At 59.3% G+C, this 24,216-nt stretch overlaps 2 protein-coding genes across 2 annotated transcripts; one reads left to right on the top strand and one right to left on the bottom strand.

The window, feature by feature from the left end:
- The first annotated feature begins 1,972 nt into the window (after window positions 1–1,972).
- CD248 (CD248 molecule) lies at window positions 1,973–4,647 on the top strand. Its single transcript, XM_070564275.1, has one exon. It carries the CDS (start codon window positions 2,052–2,054, stop codon window positions 4,371–4,373), a length of 2,322 nt encoding a protein of 773 aa, XP_070420376.1. The 5' UTR covers window positions 1,973–2,051; the 3' UTR covers window positions 4,374–4,647.
- A 13,822-nt stretch (window positions 4,648–18,469) lies between these two features.
- On the bottom strand, window positions 18,470–23,416 carry TMEM151A (transmembrane protein 151A). Its single transcript, XM_070565554.1, has 2 exons — window positions 23,160–23,416; window positions 18,470–20,937 (listed from the first exon to the last, which is right to left on the bottom strand). The coding sequence occupies exons 1-2, from the start codon at window positions 23,232–23,234 to the stop codon at window positions 19,606–19,608; spliced, it is 1,407 nt and encodes a 468-aa protein (XP_070421655.1). The 5' UTR covers window positions 23,235–23,416; the 3' UTR covers window positions 18,470–19,605.
- Window positions 23,417–24,216: the final 800 nt, after the last annotated feature.

The following is a 24,216-nucleotide window of genomic DNA, read 5'->3' as shown; positions in this document are numbered from 1 at the left end:
CTTCTGAGTGAGGTGAGGGCCTCAAGGGTTCTGAGCAGCGAAATGACTGGATCTGACTTAGGTTTTAATAGGATCCCACTGGCAGGATGAAGAAGGCAAGAGAGAGAACAGAGGAGAGGCTGTTGCAAGAACCTAGATGGAAGATGATAGTGACATGGGCCAGAGGTGGGTGGCAAAGAAGGTGGTGAGAAGCAGTCAGCTTCTGGATCTGTTTTGAAGGTGAAGCCAACAGGATTTGGGGAGAGATTGGATGTGCGGTGTGGGGTGTGGGAGAAAGAAGAGTCAAGGATGATCTCAAGGCTTTGGGTCTGAGCCAATGGAAGGATGGACTGCCCCATGTTGACTTTCGTCTCAGGAGAAAGGGGATAATTCTCTGTGCTTCACAGATGCAGACCTTGAAAGAACCACCTTCTGGGCATACAGCAAGCACCTCAAAAGCCCTGGTTCTCAAGAGGACTGGCTGTGTCTTCATGGCCACCCCTGGCGCTGTAAGGTGGTTAGCAAAGCTGCCCCGGTTCCCACCCCCACCCAGATTTGCTCAGAAGACCAAGGAACGTTTGCCTCATGCTTTGCAGCTGACAAAGCACATTTGCAAACAGTGAGCACTGTGATACACTCGCCCTGCTGAGCTGAAAGGCCCCAACACATCGCCCCCATTTTGTAGATAAGGAAAATGGAAACACAGAGACGGTCAGTGACTTTCCCGCAGTCACGCAGCCGATCTGTGGCAGCATGGGAAGCTGGACCAGGGCAGCGCACTGAGAAGCAGGATCTTTCCTCCACGTCCCCAGCCCGGAGTCAAACTTCTGCTAAGAGTACAGTGGGTGTGCATGGGTTAATCTGACAACCAGCTCCCCAGGGACCATCCTGGATGATGGGCTCAGCACACATGCCTCCAGAGGCTTCCAGGAGGGGCGGGAAGAGGACCCTGGCCAGGCCCACGCAGCAGGCCCTGGGGGCAGGGAGGGCTCCACACATGTGATGCCTGTGTCACACACACGTATGTGTCATTGTGTGCCCCATGCCCATACATGGCCTCTCACCAGGCCCCTCGCAGCCAGCCCTGCCCACCCTGAGTGCTCCCAGCCCCTGCCCCAACCCCTCCCCCACAAACCCTGCCCTCCTGCAGCAGGAGCCCAGAGAAGCATTTCCTGTCTGGGGGCCGCCTCCTCCTCCTCTGAGCCCAGGTTCCCAGGGCCCCAGGCTGAGCAGAGGTGAAGGGAGGGCAGCCCCCTGCCTCTCCTTCTCTGCACACACCCACTCCAGCTGGAGCCGGGAGGCTTGGCAGGGGAGGTTGAGGCAGGAGCTTAGTATACAAATAAGGGGTTAAGGATGCCCATGCCTGCATGATCAAGGTGGTTCCCATTCAGGGCCTGCACACAAATGTGAGGGACTTCCTGTGCCAGGGCATGTAGAACGCCACACTTTTGTATGTGCACATGTGGGAAGGGGGCTGCAGGCCAGCTGGTACAGCGAGGGGGAGGGCTTAGCGCGTCAGAGCATATGCAGATCTGGGACCAATGGACAGTGTCAAGAGAGTGGTCCTGCGTGGGCAGAGGAGCACACACATGTGCGATGTGAAGGGCATGAGTCAGAGCGTGTTTCCACACGGATGACAAGCAGTTGGGCTGTGAGACTGTTCATGGGTCTGATGAGGTTGGTGTGTCCCAATTTGGGTCTCTGTGAGTCTCTGGGAAGCGACCTCACCCTACCGCCCAGAGCCCCGGACTGTGCTGGGGTTTTGAGGGGGGTCCAGCCTCCTCAGGCAGGCGGTCCCCCTCTTTGACTCCGAGCCCAGCCCGTGAGCTGCGCCTCCTCCCCTCCCCCGTCCCCCACCCCCAGCGCCCCCCACCCCTGCCCCCCTGCCCGCCTGCTTCCTGCTCCTGCGGCCCCGGGGGAGCGGGAGCAGGGAGCTGGCAGCAGCCCCAGCCCACTCCTTACAAGGCCCGAGCCGCCCGGACCCGCCCCTGGCCCGCCCGCCGGAGGCCCCAGTCCCTCCCCCTGTCAAGAGCGGCCTCGGGCCGGGCCCGGGCCAGTCGGGGGGCGTCGCGATGCTGCTGCGCCTGCTGCTGGCCTGGGCGGCCGCGGTGCCCTCGCTGGGCCAGGCCCCCTGGGCCACCGAGCCCCGCGCTGCCTGCGGCCAGGGCAGCTGCTACGCGCTCTTCCCGCGGCGCCGCACCTTCCTGGAGGCCTGGCGGGCCTGCCGCGAGTTGGGGGGTGACCTGGCCACTCCGCGGACCCCTGAGGAGGCCCAGCGCGTGGACAGCCTGGTGGGTGCCGGCCCGGCCAGCCGGCTGCTGTGGATTGGGCTGCAGCGGCAGGCCCGGCAATGCCAGCCGCAGCGCCCCCTGCGCGGTTTCACGTGGACCACGGGGGACCAGGACACAGCTTTCACCAACTGGGCCCAGCCGGCCACCGGGGCGCCCTGCCCGGCCCAGCGCTGTGCGGCCCTGGAGGCGGGCGGCGAGCATCGCTGGCTCGAGGGCTCGTGCACGCTGGCTGTTGACGGCTACCTGTGCCAGTTCGGCTTCGAGGGCTCCTGCCCAGCGCTGCTGGATGAGGCAGGCCAGGCCGGGCCAGCCGTCTACACCACACCCTTCCACCTGGTCTCCACCGAGTTTGAGTGGCTGCCCTACGGCTCGGTGGCTGCCGTGCCATGCCAGGCTGGCAGAGAAGCCTCTCTGCTCTGCGTGAAGCGGCCCGATGGTGGCGTGGGCTGGTCGCGGGCTGGGCCCTTGTGCCCGGGGACCGGCTGCGGCCCGGACAATGGGGGCTGCGAACACGAGTGCGTGGAGGAGGTGGATGGTCGTGTGTCCTGTCGCTGCTCTGAAGGCTTCCGGCTGGCAGCAGACGGGCACAGCTGTGAGGATCCCTGTGCCCATGCCCCTTGTGAGCAGCAGTGTGAGCCTGGTGGGCCACAGGGCTACAGCTGCCACTGTCGCCTGGGTTTCCGGCCAGCCGAGGATGAGCCTCATCGCTGCGTGGACACAGATGAGTGCCAGATCGCTGGCGTGTGCCAGCAGATGTGCGTCAACTACATTGGTGGCTTCGAGTGCTACTGCAGTGAGGGCCACGAGCTAGAGGCTGATGGCATCAGCTGCAGTCCTGCTGGGGCCATGGGTGCTCGGGCTTCCCAGGACCTTGGGGACAAGTTGCTGGATATGGAGGAGGATGAAGAGGATGAAGATGAGGCCTGGGAGGCCTTCAATGGTGGCTGGACAGAGATGCCTGAGATCCCATGGATGGAGGCCACGCATCTGCCTGACTTTGGCCTGGCCTACAGACCCAGCTTCCCAGAGGATGGAGAGCCGCCGATGCCCTACCTGGACCCCACCTGGCCACCCCCGCTTAGTGCCCCCAGGGTCCCCTACCACTCTTCAGTGCTCTCTGTCACCCGGCCCGTGGTGGTCTCTGCCACGCGCCCCACACTGCCCTCTGCCCACCAACCCCCTATTATCTCTGTCACACGCCCACCCCTGGCCCCTGCCCCTCAGCCCCCCATGATCCCTGCCGTGCACCCAGCTCTGCCCCGTGACCATCAGTTCTCCATGATCTCAGCCAGCTATCCAGACTTGCCCTCTGCCCACAAACCCCCCATCATCTCTGCCACTCACCCAGCACGGCCCCCTGCCCACCAGCTCCCCATTAGCTCAGCCAGATATCCTGAACTCTCCCCTGCCCACCAGCCCCCCAGGCTTCCAGTCACCCAGGTCCCTGATACCCAGACCACCACTCATTTGCCTCGAATCCCAGCTAAGCACACCCCTCTGGTCACCACCTCCAGTGCCCATCAAGCCCCTGTGACCCAAGATGTCCCAGTCCTCAAAGCCCAGGCCACCCACCTTCCCATTACCTCAGCTGTCCAGCCCCCTCTGACCACTACCTCCAGGTCCCGTGTGCCCCCTGCCCATCAAGTCCCTGTGCCTGCTGCCACCCTGCCCCCAGCCCCCCACATTCCCCTGCCCTCTCAGAGCCCCACTAACCAGACCTCCCTCACCAGCCCTACACACCCCCATTCCAAAGCCCCACAAGTCCCAAGGGAAGGTGCCCCTGACCTCAAGCTGGCCCCATGGCTGCCCTCAGTGGCCCCCACAGCAGCCCCCACAGCCCTGGGAGAGGGCAGTCTGGCAGGGCACAGCCGGAGGGATGACCGGTGGCTGCTGGTGGCACTCCTAGTGCCAACATGCATCTTCTTGGTGGTCCTACTCGCACTGGGCATCGTGTACTGCACCCGCTGTGGCCCCCACGCGCCCAACAAGCGCGTCACGGACTGCTATCGCTGGGTCACCCACGCTGGGGGCAAGGGCCCAACAGAACCCGCGCCCCACCGGGGCAGTCTCACAGGGGTGCAGACCTGCAGAACCAGCGTGTGATGGGGCACAGCCCCCCTCTGCGGGGTGAAGGTAAGGAGCCTGTGTTGGACACATGCGTCAGGCTGCACCAGGGACCCATGGGGGCTGACCAGCTGGACAGAGGGCTTCCTGCTCCCCCGGGCCCAGCCAGGCTCCTCTCTCAGTCAACCACTAGACTTGACTCTCTGGAACTTTGCTCCCCGCCCCAGCACTCACGAGAGAGGAGATGCTGAGGCCCCCAGGACCTCAGGGGGTGGGTGCTGGGCTCTGCTCCAATAAACAGGGTGCCAACCTCTCCCAAAGCTCCTGACCCTCTTTGGTGCCTGAGGGGAGGGTCTGGGAGGACTCGACAAAAAGGAGACCTTCCTTCGGCTTGTCTGGGCCCCCAAGAAAATAAGGTAAGATCCCCTAAGGAAGGGTATACTTCAGGGATTCTCAGGGAAACAGGAGCCCAGAGAGGGCAGAGCCTTGCCCCAGGTCACACAGTGAGCCCAGGAGTGGGAGGTTTGGCATGGAGAGAATTCCACATTTGTTCCTCTTTTTACCAAAACTCCAAGAAGGTGGGGCTGAATCTGGGGGAGGGTTCTGGAATGAGGGCTTTTGCTGAACAGGAGCCAAATTGGGGTTTAGGGATCAAAGGTAAGCTCTGGGCCTGGCGATTCTGGAGAGTGAAGGGGGTCTGGTGGGTGAGCTCCTCCTAACTTTCTTCTGGTACTTTTCTTCCCATCCCTTCAGGCTGCTCAGAAGTTGGTGGCTGGGGCTCTTAAGGGTGCCACCACCCCTCTGAGTTGTAGGTGCTCTGAAGGCGCTCCTCCTTCCTGCTCTGGGGAGGCGGTGGGTGTCAGAGCCTTGCAGGTTGGGATGGGAGAGCACAGAACCCAGGTCCCTGGGCAGCCTCCTGAGCAAGGCCTTCCAGTCTCGGGCTACACTTTGTCCTTCTCCCTGTGCCTAGTGCGGAGACAGAGAGAACACAGGAGACCCCCAGCTTGACCGAGGGTTCAGGCTGCTCAAGGCTGAAGTATCCCATGAACGGGAGGAGGGGATGGTCAAAAATTACAGCCTGGAGGAACCGGCAACCGCCCTCATCCTGGGCTCACTGCCTTGGGGACGAGGAGGAGAGGCGGGACCCGGGTGGGCGGGGGAGGCGCCAGTTCCCAGTGCCTCTGTAATTTTTCAGTTGCAGCCTTTAAGGGGTCTCTAATTAGGACGGCGCAGAACCACCACGACCACCCGGGCAGGGAAGAGGGGTGGCCCGGAGCCCCCTTCCCTACCCGGTGCCCTATGCCACCCTCTGGCCCCAGGGATTGGGCCTGGGCTGGGCCCCAGGGGACCAGGAGAGGAGGGGCTGGAGCTGGGGACTAACCTGGGGGCCGCGGAGGGGGCGGAGAGAACGCTATGCACCGCCCCCCCGCCCCCCCCCCCCCCCCCGCTCTCTCACGTTCCCCTAACTCAAACCAGACGCCCCCGCCAGATCCTGCCCAAACTTTTAACCTCGGAGATGCTGCCGGAAAAGTTCGCTGGATGGGAGTGTGGGTCGCGAGGTGGCCCAGAGGCCTGAGTCTGAGGAGGTGGGGGTGCAGCCTGGGGGGGTGACAAAGCCTGCCTGGAAGGGAAGGACTGGAGCTCCCTCCTGTGAACCTGGGAAGGGTATCCAGAGCGCCCCAAGGACAGGAAGGAGTTAAATGCACTGCTGTCGGAGGGAGGGGATGGGAGTGGGGAAGGGGGCCCAGAGCCGGCTCTTTGTCATCCGTAATGAGCACCAGATGCGGAGCTGCGTGCGGGCCTAAACAGACGGCCTCCCAGGGCAGAACCCCCGCCTGCGCCGAGCCGGCGTTCCGCCCAGGTCCGGGCTGTGTCTCAAGCTCCGCCCACTGGCTCTCAGGGCCCGCCCCACTCAGGCGCGAACCCGGCCAGCCCACAGACGCCGGCACTGCCAGCCGGGTCCCACGGAGCTACGAGCCACGCCCACCCACTGCCGTCGAGCGCCCCGTCGGGAGCTCTCCAGAAGCCCCGCCCACTAAGGCCGCGGAGCCTCGCCCCCTGCCAGCTCAGACATTGTCGCAGAACTATTGCCCCGCCCCTCTGCCCTATCAGCCCCGCCCCGGCCGAGGCAGTACCTATCGCCCCGCCCACCAGTGCCGTAAGCCCCGCCTCTTCAGCGCGGCTCGCGCAGAGATTGACAGAGTTATTGGTTCCCGCTTCCGGGAGGTATGAATTACGCTGAGAGTTTACACGTTCTCTTCACGCAGCGTTCCGTGCCCCGCCTAACAGAACTACAAGCTCCGCCCCCTCACTTTGCCGGGACTTGGTCCACGAGTGCCGGGAATCCCGCAGAGATATTAGACTTTGTCCGGGCGAGATGAAAACCCCGCCCTCCAGGAGTCTACGCGTGCCTCTCAATCGCCTCTGCAGGCTCCGCCCCTAGCACAAGCCACGCCCCTTCACCGTGCGTCCCAAATGGCAGGGGCGGAGTCTCAGACCCTCCTCAGAAGGGCAAGAGCTCCACCCACGTGCAGCTGACACACTTTCCCCTCGCGCTGAGGTAATTGCCCACCTACGCGGAGCCTCCGCGCCCGCCCACTAAGAATGCCCACGAGCCCCGCCCCTGGCGGTCTCTGAAGTCCCGCCCACCCAGAGCGCCCCTCGCGCGGGGCTTGGAGCACAAGTACCGCCCACGCAAAGACGTAACCCAACCTCTTTTCCCAGGCCCCGCCTCCTGCTAATGAATAGCCCCGCCCACCGTTAGGCCCCGCCTTCTTAGGACGCAAGCCCCGCCCTCTCCGGGCCTGGGGCTCTTGGAGCGGCTCTCCACCTTCTGGGCGTGCCTAGACCCGCCAGTCCTTCGAACCCCTAGTCCCTGACCGGACCCCAGCTCTGGCGCCCTCTTTCCTTCCCTACCCACGGTTTCCGTTCGTCTGGATTGCGGGTTCTGTGGGGGAGCTGCGAGACGGAGTCGAGAGCCCGGCGGACGGCGTCCATGAATGGGCATTTGGCGCCACCTGCCTCCGGCGCCGCGGCTTGCAGCCCCTGGGAGGCCTCGGTCCGGCCCCTCTCTCCAAAGCACATTAGTTGTTCAATAAATAGTTGCTTAATTTATTAAATGTTTGTGTTCCTCAAATATCTGCCGACTCCTGCCGGCCAAACAGCAGATCCCCTCGCAAGTCCCTCCGTCGTATTTGGAAGACCTCAAGGGGCCTTCACACCGGCCCTCGAGCCACTCTGTGAGCTGCGGCGGCCCCTGCCGGTCTTTACACAGGCTGGTGGAAGTCCTGCTGTCCCTTCCCCACGAATTTGGTGCAGGGCCGAAAGCACAGCGTCTCACCTGGTGGCCCAGAATTCTTAGGGCTGGGCTTCCCCTGCCCCAACTAGCGCTCCAAAGCGTGGACACCTTCCCGAGGGGGGTGTGTTTGACGGAGGTGGGTTTGGGCTCAGAGACCCTCTGTGGGAGCTGCAAGTCACAGGTCGGGGAGCCGGATTGATCCCAGGGCAGACCTCTACATCAGCTTTCATCACTGCTGAAAATACTAGCCTGCTGACTCCCACGCTGACTGGAGCCCCAGGAAGCCAGGAGACTCTGGGTTCAGTGCCAGGAGCTCAATAAAATGTTTTTCAACCATTACTGGGACAGACTGGGGAGACAGTTGAGGGGGGCGGAACCAACACCTACTGAGTTCAACTAGGTGCCAGCACCCAGCTGGGCAGCCTTCCCACCTTGACAAACTCAGGCCTACGGGAGTGGGACGCTTTCCAGATGAGATTCCAGCTCTGGTGCCCTGGCCTCTACCAATTAGAGTGGGGTTTGGTGCCAAATAATAATGAAAACAATAGTGAATGCTTGCAGCACTTATGTCTGGTCCTATTCCAAAGGCTTTACATGTCTTAATGCATTTACAACCCATAACAACCCCCAGGAAGTAAGCACCTTTCTTACCACAATTTACAGGTGAAGAAGCAGAAGGTACCTTCCTGAGTGCCTGGCGTTAAGCTTCCTGATTTATTTGACTGCCTTAGTCAGCGGAGGTTTGAACCCACATAGATCTGTAATCTTCACCCCTAGAGCAGAGCCAGTCCATAACGATAGCCACGGCCGCCTAGAAAATGCCCACCTCCCAGGGCGCTCGTTTTTAGCACAAGGCTGCAGGATGCGGATGCCCAGGTTGATCACGCTGTGGTTTGGGGGCAGGGTGAAGCCTTCCTCACCCAGGAGGAGTCAGTTGTCTGTGGTTTGGGTGAATGATGCTAGTAAGTGAGGCATTGGCAGTGACCTGGTGGGATCCAGACAAGGGGCCCAGTCGAGGTGCAGCCTTAGGGCACCCGGCAATGGCCACGCTTTAGCGTGCCTTGTTGAGTTCAGGGATGTCTCACTGGGAGCCCAACTGGCAGCCGTTAAGAGCAGGCGCTCTGTACCCAACAGTCTTGGATTCCTGCTCTGTTGCTTGAGGACTGGGAACCATCAGCACGTTCCTTACTCACTCTGTGTTTGCCTCCTTATTTCAAAAACGGGCATCCTATAGTGCCCACTACAGCTACCGTGATCTGTTAGACAGAAGAAAGGACTCTATGAGGAGAGTCCAGGTTTCCTGCTGGACGCCAGTGAGGACCTTCATGGTGGCTGCTTGAACCTGCTACAAGAAGCCGAAACTGATCATGGGAGAGGCAAATTGTGGAAACTGACGTCCCAAACCCACAAGCCCCTGGGGCTGAGGTTCTCAAACAACTATGGTTCAACCATATCCTGAGTGTCCCAGTGAGTTTTTTGTGGCACCCCTGGGCCAAAAAAACACCTGACAGTTCCATTTAAAAAGAGTTAGATCCAAGCAACGTAAGAAGTACTTGTGTCTTAACACCTCGGTAGTTGTTTGGAAAACTAATACACATACATTGAAAGATAGAAGAATATTTTATTTTATTCTTAAATAACCACAACAGCTTGCTGATGGGATGTGTGTGTCTGTTGGGCACTGCACAACTTCTCAAAACTTGGAATCAGACCGGACATCATCACCTTCGTTTCCTGTTCCACATTGACTTTCCCCGTGGTATTCGAGGCTGCCAAAAACCCGGCTTTGCAAAGATATTATGTCATCAAAAGGAACGTAGTGCAATCCAGTGTTGAAATTGTGAACTGCCTCCAGCTAGCGGTTTGCCAGTTGTCTGACAGATGTCCAGTATCTCTCTGTTTCTCTCAAAGTTTTATACTATTTCATGGCGTCCCTGTGAAGCTGCTGCAGTGCATGGGGCCCGACATCAAAGGAAGGGTCTTGTAGGACCCCAGGATCCTGATGGAGGACACTTAGGAGGACTGGGAAGAAGGTGTGGGATTGGGGATGTCTATAACCCTTCCCTTCCCCCCTTTCTCGACTCCATTGCCGGGTTTGTCCCATGGGTGGAAACTGAAATCCAAGCCGGCCTGTGGGTGCTGTGCACAATCAGATTAGGAAGAAGAGATCACATGCAGGATGAACGACGGAAGCCTGTGGAGAACACGCAAACGTGGATTTTGGGGTGTACGGCCAGGCAGCAGAAAGCGAATGTTTAGCTCTTGACACCTGGATGGTTGGGGGGCCTTAGGGGACGCTGGATCTTCTTGCTGTAACACAGACACCTGGTGGCAGCTTTCTCCCGAGGGCTTGCTCCGGCCTGGATCTAGCACTGGCCCACGCTGGGGAGAGTCAGACTCCCCTTGGAATGATACAGAGGAAAGAATTCCAAGGTTTCAGGAGAAAGGAACAGTAAAAGCAGTCTGTCCTGCCCGTTAACTGCCCAACCCACAGACTAGCGTGTCACCAGGTCCCAATGAGTCTCCGACCCTTGGTGGCCATTGAAAATAGGCTGATCAGAGAAGCCTCTGGAAGTCTGGTTACCGTGGGTGCTCCACCTGGACATTTCAGAATAATCATCTCTCCACGTCAAGGTCCCTAACCTTAACCACATCTGCAAGGACCCTTTTTCTATGTAACGTGTTCACAGGCTCCAGGGGTTAGAATGTGGATATTTGGGGCCATGATTCTGCCGACCACACTTAGGGACCAGGAAAATAGTTCCCGGCTGGTGTGAGATCCCACCAGCCACAGGGAGCCGGTCCTGCAGCGGAGCACCCAGTAGGACAGAAGATAAAATCTTGGCAGATTTCCCCTCCTCTTCAACTGACAAAATTGCAGGCACATGACCCAAGAAACGCCAAATGGATGCTCCTTCCTTGGAATGTTCACCAAAATCCACGTTTGCGTGTTCTCCACAGGCTTCCGTCGTTCATCCTGCATGTGATCTCTTCTTCCTAACCTGATTGTGCACAGCACCCACAGGCCGGCTTGGATTTCAGTTTCCACCCATGGGAGAAGATAAGATCGACTTTTTCTTGTTGGCTTGCTTATGAGTGAGAGAAACTGCCACCTGAAAATCGCCAGCCACTTCCTGCTGCAGTCCCACCGGCTGGGAGAGCCTCCCTCGGGAGCGCTGTTGCGGCTGATTATCACACAAGAGTCTCCCCGCGTGTGGCCGTGTGGCTGAGGGGACAGTGTGCTGCCACAGCTGTCACAGCCACTGCAGCGAGGGGCTGGGTCAAGAGATGTTCCCAGCTTCAGCCTTCATCCAGGAACCATCTAGACCGTGCTACTGACTGTGTGTCTAGCTCAGTCCCCCCAACCCCCTTGGCCGTCCCTCTCTTGGGGCTTCCTGAGGTTCTTTCCTGTCATCTGACCTCAATTCACATCCACCTCTAGCCTTCTGGAGCTATTGAATCCTTTAAACCCCAAAGGAGAGGAGCCAATGTTCGTCTCCCAGGGGCACATTGACCCCAGCCAGTCAGGGTCCTTTAATGGCAAGACAAACAAAAAAGAGTCTTTGGTAGACTATTGGGAGCTGTGGGGTTAACATGGGCTGAAACTCAGACCTGGAGACACGTAGAAGCTGGAGCAGCTTAGAAGCCTGGAGCAGGGACTCCGGAATAGCGTGATCAAGCCACTGCCAGATCCTTGTCCCCAACCATTCTCAGAATCTTTGAGACTTGGCCTAAAGTGAACATTCCAAGGAAGGAGCATCCATTTGGCGTTTCTTGGGTCATGTGCCTGCAATTTTGTCAGTTGAAGAGGAGGGGAAGTCTGCCAATTATAGACCCACCGGCTGGGTTTAAAGTGGGAGGCAACTTTTAAGTGTCAGTTTCTCTCGCTAATAAGTAAATCATAAAAAAGTAGATTTTATTTTCTGCCCTCGTAGGTGTTCCACTATGGGATCTGCTCACAGAGAACCCCCCCCAGGATGGTTTTTCTGGTTCCTGTGGCTGTAACTTAGGACACTAGACACACACAGAGCCCCATATCCCCACGGAATGAGAGATGTTACAGGACAAAGAGTCAAACAGGGGCCACTCCTGCCCACTAAAATAATAACCCGTTCTCTCACTTATCCAGTATTTAGTGAGACCCCACTATGTGTCAGAGACTCCACAAGGCATCAGGGGATACAGGGTAACCAGATAGGAGAGCAGCAAGGACACACAGGTGACGCCGCTCAGGGCCCTTCCCAGGCAGGAGATGATGGTGACCTGAACCGAAGCAGAGGCAGAGTTGGATGGGAGGAGAGAGCAAAACTGAGAGGTGGCTGGAGAGTAGATTTGAACAGGACCCAGTGACTGGCTGGGTCAATGTGAAGGAGAGGAACGATGGCGGCCAGGTTCTGGCTCCCAGGTGGTGCTATTCACGGAGGTGGGGGCGTGAGGAGAAGAAGTCACTCTGGGGAGATGGCTGATGTGGTCAGTTTGGGATCTGTGGAGTATGCTGTGTTTAGAGGTCAACCAAGTAGACTGCTCAACAAGGCAACTGGGTGCCTGAATCCAGAGCTCAAAACAGAGGTCCAGCAAGGCTGGCCCAGTGGCGTAGTGGTTAAAGTTCACGTGCTCTGCTTCGGCAGCCTGAGGTTTGTGGGTTCAGATCCCGGGCACAGACCTATACACCACTCATCAAAACACGCTGTGGCGGCGTCCCACATAGGAAATAGAGGAAGATTGGCACGTGTTAGCTCAGCGACAGTCTTCCTCAAGCAAAAAGAGGAAGATTGGCAACAGATATTAGCCCAGGACCAATCTTCCTCACCAAAAAAAACACAAAAAAACAGAGGTCCAGGTTGAAGATAGAGATTTGAATTTTCTTTACACCCCATGGCTGGGGGATTCCAGTAACTTCCAGCATAGCCACCTTCACCTGGTGAGTCCAAGCACCCTCCACGTCTTGCTCTCCCAGTTTGACTAGAGAAACAGATGGAGCAAGGCCGGGAGTGCAGGAGGCAACTCTGACTCCTACTTCGTAAATGCCCATATTTGAGTTTTTAAATGACCCTATATTTGTTTTATAAGGTTTTCTAGAGGTTTGAGCTGGATCTCTACTAAAATAGTTGTCTTTATTATTGCAGCCTTTTATAACACTGTTTTGTCTTTTATAACATACCATGCCTCAATAACACCTACACTGAAACTCTTCTACTGAAAAAAGTCAGTATTTAATTTTGGTCCATTTCATTCCATAAGTTTTTAAAGCAGTAGTGAAAGAGGAGAAAAATTCATCCGTCTTCTGGAGTACCACCGGGGGTTACGGAAAACTAGCTGATTTGGGTGTCAGCTGACATTCTGGACGGAGACGCCGCCGTGGCGCAGACGTGGCACGGCCTTTGGCACCTGTGATAACTGTGAGCAGTTATCAGTCTGGCCGGGCCGCCTGTCCTTGTTTCTGTTGAATCCGTCTCCCGGGGGCCTTTGCCTCACCCAGCAGGACAGCATCGCCCTTGCCGCCCTCACTCAGCGTTTGGCTGGACGCCTGATCCTCTATGCCCTTTCCAGATACACCCTGGGCCCCCCAGCAATGACTGCATACTCCTGGCCTCTGGAGAACAGATGGCAGAATGTGTGACATTTGAAGGAAGATGAAACTCCTGAAAAATGCAGGGGCCTGTCACGTCGGGGAAGCTCCAAGGGGTCTTGTGGTTCTGGGCCTGGATCCATGGAAGAGACATAAACTTCCTGGTTCGCTCTGGACTAGGGAGGCGGCAGACACCTCCCTGCGTGCCCTTCTCAGGCCCATTAACCAAAGATCATAAAGCTCCACCTCAGGCGAGGCTGAGCCGTGCGGAGCTCCGCTGGCTGGTCTGGGCCACGGGACAGGGGCTCCTCTACTCCATCCGCAGGACCAGCAACCCCAGGACATTGGCAGTGTGAGTAGGAGCCGAGGAATCACTCACCTGACACGTGTTGACCGGACATCTACTGTGTGCCCAGCACTGTGCTGGCTGCTGGTGAGCATGTGTGTGTGGTATGGAGTGCCTATTTATCACTACTAATAACAGTACAAATGGCGATGAGAGCTGAATTCGGTGAGCCCTCACCACGTTTGAGACCCTGTTCTAAGCACAGTAGCATGTTACTTTCTTTAATCCTATGACAACCCTTCAAAGTCAGGAGATTCTATTTTTATCCCATTTTGCAGCTGAGAAGACTGAGGCAGAGAGAGGCTAAGTGACTTGCCCAGGGCCACTCGGGTCGTCGTGGCTAGTTGGGACTCTGCCTGACTCAAAGTTCTGCGCCTGTGACCATTTGCCCCCCTATCACTTTAGATCTAAGAGATGAAAGAGAGAATAAACTCATACATATGTAAATAAAAATTGTTGCCACTCAGCGAGTGGCAGAAAGGAAACACAAAGGGAGCTGTGGTAGAGAAGGGCGGCGTGGTTGGTGAGGTCGCCTTTATTTTTATTTATTTATTTTTGTTTGAGGAAGATTAGCCCTGAGCTAACTGCCACCAATCCTCCTCTTTTTGCTGAGGAAGACTGGCCCTGAGCTAACATCTATGCCCATCTTCCTCTACTTTATACGTGGGACGCCTGCCACAGGAGGGCTTGCCAAGCAGTGCCATGTCCGCACCCGGGATCCAAACCGGTGAACCCTGGGCCGCCGAAGCAGAACGTGCGCACTTAACCACTGCACCACCGGCCTGGCCCCTGAGGTTGCCTTTAGACAGAGCGGTCAGGAGTCACACACGGCCCAGCCGAGCGTTGAGGGGATCACAGAAAGAGCTGAGGAAAGGAAGAGCGCTCCAGGAGGTGGAACAGCGTGTGCCAAGACCTCCAGGTAGAAGGAGCTCGGCTTGTTGTAGGATCAGGCACAAGGCCACTGCGGCTGGGCTTGTAAGGAAAGGGGAGCGGGCTCAAGGGGAACTCAGAAGCGTCTGCCCGACCCCACAGGGACCTGCGTGCAGGGGCGGGACTCCGCAGTTCACCTGATGTGTGCTGGGAGCCATGGGCACATTATGAGCGAGGTGGAATCATGATTAGATTTACATCCTAAGGCGATGCTACGTGGGCTGGAGGGCATGAGGGGGAGGAGGCCTGTTGGAGTCCACAGCAGTCCCTGGACAAGGACCCCTGGGGGCCTGGAGCCAGGTGGTGGCTTGGGTGGCAAGGACCTGGGACAGTCTAGCGAGACGTGTGGTAGGTAAAATCCTGGGTGGTGGGTTTCACGTTGGGGGCGAGGGGGCTGTGCATGGATGGCGTGCTACACCTTCTAGATCTTCAAAACAATCCAGCTCCAGCGGGGGCGCGGAGAAGGGAGGGGGTTGCGGATGAAGGGAGAGTGGACGTGGTGCACCATCCATGGCTGTAGCCCCGGGTGCTGAGGACAAAGGGCCTCACTGCACCCATGTCTCTACTTTTCTGGTGTTTGAAATCTCACATACAGCAATACAGAGTTTAAGAAAACAAAAAAGAAGAGGATGGCCAGGCAGGTGTCTGGCTTAAGTGAGTGGGTGAATGGTGACACTATTTACTGAGATGAAAAAGATGGAGCGGGGAGCAGGGCTGGGGCGGGGGTTAGAAATCAGGTGCTCTCTTTGGGCCATGCCGTGCGGAGCCTGCGTCAGGCCTCGATCAGAGAGCAGAGGCAGAGGCCTCTGGGCTTCCGGAGCAAAGCTCTGCCTCCTTCTTCAGGCGTGATGCTCCTTTTGAGAATCGTTCAGAATGGAGCATCCTGGCTGGATGCTGGCTCTACTAGAGACCAAACACGTGACCAAGTGACATCAGGAGACCAGGAGAAGGGAGCTGTCCAGCAGACTCTGGGATTTCTGGTTCCCTGCTTGTCCCAGCCTCGTGACCGGCCATCATGAGGTGGAAGTGGGTCCAGGGCCTTCTATCTGCTGTTCATTACATGTAACAAATCACCCTCAAACTCAGTGGCTTAAACAACAAGGATTTCTTATTTCTCATTATTCGGTAGATCAGCAATTTGGGCTGGGATCAGCTCAGTGGTTCATCTGCTGGTCTCAGCTGGGGTCACGTCTGTGGCTATGGTCATCTGGGGCTCAACTGGGACTGGCATGTCCAAGATGGCCTCAACCGCGGGTCTGGAAACTGATGCTGGCTCTTGGCTGGAGGCCTCAGTTCCCCTGCACGTGACCTCTCACCTGTCAGGAGACTGCGCTGGGCGTCCTCACAGCATGGTGGTCTCGGGGTTCCAAGAGAGCACAGGTGGAAGGTGAAAGGCTCTTGAGGCCTCGCCTCCAAAGTTGCACGGCCTCACTTCCGCCACATTCTATTGGTCAAAGCAAGTCATGAGGCCAAGCCAGATTTAAAGAGCACAGAACCAGATTCCACCTCCTGAGGGGAGGAGCTGCAAAGAATTCGTGGCCATATTTAATCTGCCACAAGCCAGAAGGCTCCAATAAACGACCCGAGCAGGCCATCCTGCCCCCAGTAGGCCTAAGCTGACGTAACGCCACCTTCCTCCCTCAAACCAGCATCACAAAACAGTTGGCGTTCATTCTGCAGGCCACTCTGTAGACGTCGATCAGTTAGGAATGGCTTTGGCTCAGTGGCTGATGGCATTTTTGAAGATGGCCACTAATATATCTCCTATGCCACATGCGAATCTTACAATGTGATGTTGACAAGCCTCCATCGAGATGTGGGATCCTATGCTCCCCACCTTTGAAATCGGGTGGACCTTTGTAATCACTTTGACCAAGAGAAAGGGGCAGAAGTGATAGATGTGGCTTCTGAGGCTAGATCATAAAGGGCAATACAGCCTCCACTCTCTTGGTACACTTGCCCTTGGAGCCACCATGTTATGAGGAAGCTTAAGCCACATGGAGAGGCCCTCTTTGGGTGCTCCAGACAATAGCCCTTGTTAGGCACTCCACCAGCAGCCAACATCAGCTGCCAGACATGAGTGAATGAGCCTTTGGATGACTACACCCTTGGTGTTCGAGTCTTCGAGCAGAGCCCCTAGACGTCCTGGAGCAGAAATGCACCCTACACCCTGTCTCAATTCTTGACCCACAGAAACCAGGAGAGATAATTAAGGTTATTGATGTATTAAGCCACTAAGTTTTGGGGTAATTTGTTAAGCAGCAGTTGATAATAACATAGGCTACTAGTAATAGAAACAAGAGAAAACATCGGCTTAACAAACTAGAAGATCATTTCTCTTTTTCATTTAGAGAGATTGGAAGTAAGCAACCCAGGGATGATATGGAGGCTCCCATGGTGTCATTAGAAGCCCAGGGTCTTTTATCTTGTTCTGCTATCCTGAGCCCGTGGCTACAAGTCTCAAGATCACCTCCTAATCCAGAGTGGCTGCTGGAGTTCCAACTATCACATCTGCATTCCAGGCTGAATGGAGGATGATGTAGAAAGGACAGAACTAGCCTTCACCAATATTGTTTCTATTTCAAGGAGCATTCTTAGAAATCCCTTTCAACACCTTCTGCTTATATCTCATCCTAAAACTAAGTCATGCAACCACACCATATGTGCAAAGGAGGCTGGAAATGTTGCCTTTTAGCTGGGCTTATTGCCGTCTGAAGAAAAACTGGGATTTTGTTACTGAGGAGGGGAGGAGCGTGGAGAGTGGCTGGTGGGCAGTTGGGGTGTGGTGTTCGAGCAGGACGATGGGAGAGGGCATCTTCCCCACGGGGAGGAGCTGGAGCAGCAACTGGCACCCTGCGGCCTCCTTGAGTGCTTGGGCACCACAGAGTTTTCCACTTGAGCTGCTTCTGAACAAGGAATTGATGTCACCCCCAGAAAAATGAGGCTGCGGATGCAGAGGGAAAGTTCTGGTCTCCAATGGATAGTTGGAACTCCCCACGTGGCCAGCAGGCAGCTGGACTTCTGCTAAAAATCCTAACACACAGCCCTGACCTTATTGCTTCTCCGCTCAACCACCTTCTGTGGCTCCAGTTTGCCCCAGTTGCCTCCAGTTTGCCCCAGTTGAAGGACAAATCCTGGGGTTTGGTATGAAGGCCTCGGCCACTCTTCGTGGCTCTGCTTCCGCCCGCTCATCGCGCCTTGCTTCCTGCCTGCATCCAGGCTCTTGTGCCGGCAGCTCCCACTGCCCAGAGCACCCTCTGCCAGTCTCTGCCTGGGGAAATCCTTCCAGGGCCACCACTAGCCCTTAATGCGTCTTTGCACAGATTAGAAAAGGGTGCCCGTTACCCAGGTGGATGCAGCTTCATGCCAGGGCTTGAGGAGCAGCCCACAGGCTGGATTCCGCCTCAGCCCAGTGCCCTTGCACGGTGAACACCCTGCACAGCTGTACATGTGAGGATACCACTTCCAGGGACCCCTCTAGCTCCATCTGTGAGCGAGGCCTTCCTCTGGCCTTGTTCTCTGTCTTTGGATCCCATGCTCTGATTTGGGGCTGGCTGTTTCCAGCTTTGTGCCCTCCAACCTGCTCAGCGCCATAACACCAACAGCCATGGGGGGAACTGAGCTTTGGGCACAGGCCACAGCTCTTTCTCCCCACTTTGGGCATCGGCCACCACTGCCTTAGTCCTCAGCATGCCCAGCAGCAGAAAGGAATGCCCCACTGGGCTGGAAGAGGGGCCGCTTGGACAATGCCTTAGATGTGACGCAGATACCAGTCGGTTGGAGTCAGCTGCTCAGAGCGACTCAAACTTGAGCCTCAGAGGCCCCAGGCCAGGCAGAGAGGTTCCTGCTCGGCTTACCCTGCTCCTGGGCGCACTGGAGCCTGACCCTGCATCCCATCCCACAACCCAGCACCGCGCCCCGACCCAGGTGGCCCACTGCGCTTGTGGTGGCAGCCTCGGACCCACCGCTCAGGAATGCACATGAGCAGACCAGCCATTTCATACCTTTTTATTTTATCTGCATCTTCTCTGCCTCTTCCCTCCCCCAGCGGCCCCTGAGCGGGGTGTAAGCCCCATTTGGAAAGGAAAGGACTACTCTCTCCTCCCTGGGGAGGGATGATGTCCCTGGGGCCAGGCCCCGCTGATGAGGAAGCAGGGCCTCCATCGCACAGCAAGGGCATCGTCCAAGAGGCTGTGGCCGAGGCTGAGGCCCCTCGGATGCCCTGTTGGCCTAGGCCCCGAGGGTCATCAGGAAGGTAAAGAGCAGAGAAGTCGGGGGAGCGATGAGCAGATGACACCCAGAGGGTGTGTATGTGGCTGACAGAGGCGGATGGACGGACGGACAGACGACAGACGTGGAGACCACGGGATGGGATGGAGGCGGGGCCCTGAGAAGGACCCCAGGGTTACAGGGGGAGCGGGACGTGGGGGGGAGGGTGCACCAGGGAAAACAGTGGGGGCGGGACAAGGCTGTGCTCCAAGAACCAGGCTCCCGGAGAAGGGCTGCCCCGCAGGGCCTGATCGGGGACTGGCCCAGGGCAGAGGCCGGAGGGTGGGCAGGGCGGGGCCTGTCGGGGAGGAGGATGGGGACTTGGGGCGGGGAGTGGGGCCCAGGCTGTGGTGCTGCCATAGCCAGCTCTTCAGCTTCATGGAGGCCAGTCCAGCTGGGTGTGGCCCCAAACCACCAATTTGTGCTTCTGGGTTGCTCGAGGGTTGCTCCGGACGTGACCTCAGCCACGCAGAGAAGAGCCCACAGACAGCCCTCTGCTGCAGGCAACAGCTGTCCCCAGGACTCCTCCCCCATCTTGGGCTTTCTAGAAACTTCCTCACCTGCCCAGCCTGAGAAGCCCCCAAGCTAGACCATCTGCCGTGGCAGGGGGTGGAACAGGGTGGTGGCGGGGGTGGGGGGGCGCCATGCTGGGACAGTTCATAGACTCAACCTCAGTGGTGGCCGTTCGCCCCCAACGTGACCCACGGGTCACTGCATTTTAGTCTGTGAAGGGACTCCATCCCCACCCCCACCCGTGTGTGCTGGTCTGTTTTCCCTCCCGTTTTGGACAACAATTACTCAGGCATGGAAGCCCATGGTGGGATGGTGGGGAGGGGCCACTCTGGGGGCCACGTGGGGCTCAGAGCGCACCCTGCCCGTCCCCCTGGCAGCCGCTGTCACCGTGGACAATGAGCACCGGGAAGTAAAGGGCATCCTCGTAGCACGGCGGGCTTTCCAGGGGCTCCGTGTCCTCCCCACGGCGCCCCAGCGGCCCTCCGCTCAGGCTGCGGAAGACCCCAGGCGTGGCCCGGCCCCCAGCCCCCAGGGAGAGGCGGCTGCGGCTGAAGGGCAGGCGGGGCCCGCTGGGCCGGGCGGGGGGCAGCGAGTTGCTGCTGACCGAGCGGCGGCAGCGCTGGCAGCCGCGGAGGTAGGCCCCGGAGCCCGCGCCCATGACCACGGCCTCAGAGTAGCTGGGCACCAGCTGCCGGTTGGAGCAGATGTGCCACTCGAGCTCGGTGAAGTCCACCGTGGCCACGCGGGAGAGCGGGGGCCCGCTGGGCACGGCCCCCGGGGGCGGCGAGGTGGCGCCGAAAAGCTTCTCCACCTGGTAGTGCACGTGGGCCGTGCCGTAGGCGGCCACGACGCGCAGCGGCCAGGACAGCGTGGCCGCCGACACGAGCCAGAAGACCCAGGCGCGCGCGTACCAGGGCGGGCTGCGGGGGTCGGCGAAGACCATGAGCGAGTCGCGGAAGTCCACGTCCTTCAGGTGCATGCCCTCCCGGGCCTCCAGGTAGTCGTCCAGGCCCTCGTTGGCACTGAAGAAGCGCGCGCGCTGGGTGAGGTACGAAGCCTCGGCCTCGGCGCTGCCGAAGCTGAAGCATTTGGTGAAGCGCAGCCGCGTGGCCGCGTGGTCGGCCAGGCCCACGAGCTCCTTGGAGACATCGCGCACGCCGTGCGCCGAGTAGTCAAACTCGCCCCGGGCCGTGCGGCTGTCGGCCCGCTCGTGGTAGACCTGCGTGGTGGTGTAGGCGTCGCCGTTCCGGTAGCGCGTGATCTGGCGCGTGCGCCGCACATAGTGGTAGCTCGTGGCCTTCCACCAGACGCACGGCGGCGCCTGCTGCAGCCGGCGGATCAGGGCGAGCACGGTGTTGGCGTCGGTGCGCGGCGCCTGGCAGGACCGCACGTGACAGTGCCAGCACTCAGCCAGGTAGAGGAGGTAGAGGAGGGAGACGAAGGCCAGCGGGATGTACAGGTAGCCATCGGAGCAGGGGCTGGCTGGGTAGGTGGGCGGCGGGCCCCCAGCCCCGCGGGCCAGGGCTGCCTCCGGGCCCAGGACCAGCCGTGGCACGGTGGCCAGGCGACACCAGGCCACCACGGCGCCGCAGGCATGGATGAGCAGCGTGAGGAGCAGGCACTTCCAGTGCGACTCGCGGCACAGGGAGCTTCCCAAGGACTGTTTCAGGGGCCGCTGCTGCAGGGGGCGCAGAGAGCGGAGGCGGGGGTCAGGACGCGGGTCACTTGTGCCTGCCACTCTCCTTAAGCTCCGTGAAGGAGGTGGGGCTGCGCTCCCCACTTTACAGAGGAGGTAGCGAGCATCTGAGGAACCCCGCAGCCCGCCCCAGGTCTTACCCTTCTGGCTAACTCACGGTGGAGCTGCGGGGATTCAAACGCACCCCGAGCCCGTCCTCCCTGTCATCTCTCAGACGAGGGCACCTGGGACAAACAGACCCATCTCTGCCAAGAGAAGGAAGGGCCCCCTGACTGGCCATTGAGAAAACCGAGTTCTGGCCCTGGCTCTGCCCCTAGTTTGCTGTGTGGTCTTGGCCATATCCCTGCCCTCTCTGGGCCTTGATTCCTGGAGCTGGTGGTGTGGGAGGCCAGGGTGGCAGGGATCTGGGTGAAGGGCATGGGCTTTGGCGCCCCACTGCCCAGGATCCGGTGCTGGCTCCAGCACGTACTGCCTGACTTCGGCAAGGCCCTCATCCTCTCTGGACCACAACGTCCTCATCTGTAAACTGGGTTGCTGTGAGGATTCAATGAGACTGTGTGTGTGAAGGTCTCGGCACAGGGTCTGGCCATGGGAATAAATGGTATTACTGTTACCCTGAGACTCCTTCTGGTCCTTTGGTTCCACTAGGGACAGTGGGAGACTTGGAGAGGCTTTTAAAGTAAGTGAGAAAGAGGAAGAGCGGGGGACGGGGGAGGTGTGAGTCTGGGGGGAGCAGATGGAGTGTCGTCCTCCACTCCCCATCTGTGTGGACGGAAGGGGTGGGACACAGCTGCTGGGTGACAGGGGCCACTCCCTGCCCCACCCTCCCTGGCAGGGCTGCCAGCCTGGCCCCCACCTCACCCTCAGGTGCCTATGGAGAGAGAAGGAGGGGAGGGCGTGGGGAGAAGAAACAGGTGGTCTGGTGGAAAGAGCAGAGGTGGGGTTAAGGGGCCACCTCTCCCACCCCAGACTCACCAGCCTTGAGAGACCCAAGAGGAGAGGAAGTGCCCCCAGCCCAGCCCAGGGCAGCCTGCCCTCCCCTGCAATCACCCACCACAGGTGCACACCACCACCATGACATGTAGGGCCAGTCCGATGCACACACCCATTCACACCCCCCCCCCCCAACACCGATGTGCACGCTGCCTGTTCATTTAAGACACATCAGACCCTTACCTGTGCACAGGGCACCCCCCCACACACACACACCATAACCTGGGGCACAGTTGCAGGCACACGTGCACACACACACATACACAAACCCCACAGACCCCCCGCCACAGGACACACACATGCACACGCCTGTTACACATTCACTGAAGCCCAGGACACACTGGACCCTCACCTGACCAGGGTGCACATCGCCTACCCCCACCCCTACTGCAACCTGACACCCACACCCTAGAGACTCTACAGGAGAGACCCACCCAGGGCAGAAGGCACTCATGTGCACTCACACATCACCACTTCACTCAAGCCAAGGGCTCCACCAGACCCTCACTGGCCATGGGACGCTGACATCCCACCCAAGGTGTGGGGAGCACGCACTGGCATTCACACACCCACAAGCACACTACATTCACCCCCACACACATAGATCCGCTCACCACCTATCACCCCAACACCTCACACGGGGCCCCACACCCCTGCAGATCCTCTTCCTGGCGAGAGCTGAGGAGGGGCCATTCTGGGGGTCCCAGCCAGCAGGATGGGCCCTCGGGCCTCACTCCGGGGACAGGGAGAAGGGGTACCAGAGGCCGCCTCCCTTCCTCCTTTCCCTCCTCCCTCCGCTCCCCCCCACAAGTCCCTGCTACCGCTGCTGCATTGCAGGCGCCGCCCGGGCACCTCGTGAGCGGCGGGGCCGGGCTGGGGGCCTGACCCCGGGCCCGGGGGTGAGGGGCAGCGCTGCGGAACGCGGACGGGGACGAGCAGGGGCCTGGGGCTGACGTCACAGGAGGGTGAGGCTGGATGAGGGGGCGCCGCGGGCGGGAGTCGCCTCCTCATCCCTTCCCAGCCGCCCCACCCCGACCCCCACGCGGGCCCCTGGGCCCCGGGACCCTTCTCAGGACGCAGGCTACTCCCATGACGTCACTGGCCGCAGGGGCTCCGGGACTTCTCCCCCTAATCCTGGGGTTCGCCCCTTCCCTTGTCCCCCTCACCCCGCTCCAGCCCGGGCTCCGGCCCCCACCACGCAGCACCGGTACCTCCTCCCGCAGCGGCTCGCCGTCCGGGATGAGCGCGGGCACCTCCCCGCCGTCGCCACCGCCGTCCTCGGGCATGGTGTCCTGGCTGCTCGGGCGGCCCCGGCCCGGGCCCGGGGCATGATAGGGGGGAGCGCGGAGGGCTGCGGCGCGGCCCCGGAGGGCGTCCGCTCGGCTCGGCGGCCGCGCAGGGAGTGCGCCGAGCTGGAGCCCTAGCGCGGCGGCGGCGGCGTTGGCGGCCGCGGGGCCCGGCGCCCCGCCCTCCGGCTGACCCCGCCCCCGCGGCACCGGCGGCGCCGCCGGCCGCGCCTGGCACCGCTGGCACCGCCCCCGCCCCCGAGAAGCCCCGGCTGGGCGGACCACGCCTGGGGTCCCCTCCTGCTGCTCTCGCGCTTGCGACCTTGGGCGAGTCCTTCCTCTCTGGGGCCTGCGTTTCCCCCGCTGCCTAATGAGGAGGGGGCATTTCGAAGGGGGTGGGTACTGGCGGGGTCACGTCTCTGAGGAGTCGGCCGGGGCCTAAACCCACCCAGACCCCACCCCAGAAGGCTCGCTTGTAGGAGAGGGGTTAGTTCCAGCCCAGAAAGGTGTGATGAGCCTCATTAACTGGACAGACGCGCTACGCTCCACTTAAGAGCAGGCAGGCCGCGGCCAGGACACTCGGAGCCCTCGGCTGCCTGACCTTGGGCCGGCGCTCTCCATCCCCAACCTCGATTTTCCCACCTGAGAAATGGGGATGAAAGGTGTTGGATTCAGTATGCAAGTACTCATCATGCCGTACAGGAGAGTGGGATCTGTCTTGCACGGGAGTATCCCCTTTCAGGTACCCATGGCCCCAGTGCTGTTCTCGGGCCCTCAGGGGCCTCAGACCTCCGCACCTACCCCCAGTCTGGGCCTAGCCTCCAAACTAGACAATCAGTGGTTGGGACATAGGGAGCTGCAATGCTATATGGGTTTGGTTTTGGTTTGTGATTTTTTTTTCCCCCAAAGGGCAACTCAAAGACCATTCGGTTCAACACCCCTACCCATTTAAAGATGAGGTAACTGAAATGGTAGAGAGAGT

The sequence above is a fragment of the Equus przewalskii genome, chromosome 11 (genome assembly GCF_037783145.1).
Source record: "Equus przewalskii isolate Varuska chromosome 11, EquPr2, whole genome shotgun sequence".
Taxonomy (NCBI): domain Eukaryota; kingdom Metazoa; phylum Chordata; class Mammalia; order Perissodactyla; family Equidae; genus Equus; species Equus przewalskii.
This window is presented reverse-complemented; position numbering and strand designations above follow the sequence as displayed.

Bases quoted from the DNA above. Each gene is read 5' to 3' on its own strand.
- CD248 (XM_070564275.1), top strand. From the start codon at position 2,052: ATGCTGCTGCGCCTGCTGCTGGCCTGGGCGGCCGCGGTGCCCTCGCTG.
- TMEM151A (XM_070565554.1), bottom strand. From the start codon at position 23,234: ATGCCCGAGGACGGCGGTGGCGACGGCGGGGAGGTGCCCGCGCTCATC. The intron at 20,938-23,159 runs GTACCGGTGCTG...CGCCCCCTGCAG, and splicing joins GCGAGCCGCTGCGGGAGGAG to CAGCGGCCCCTGAAACAGTC.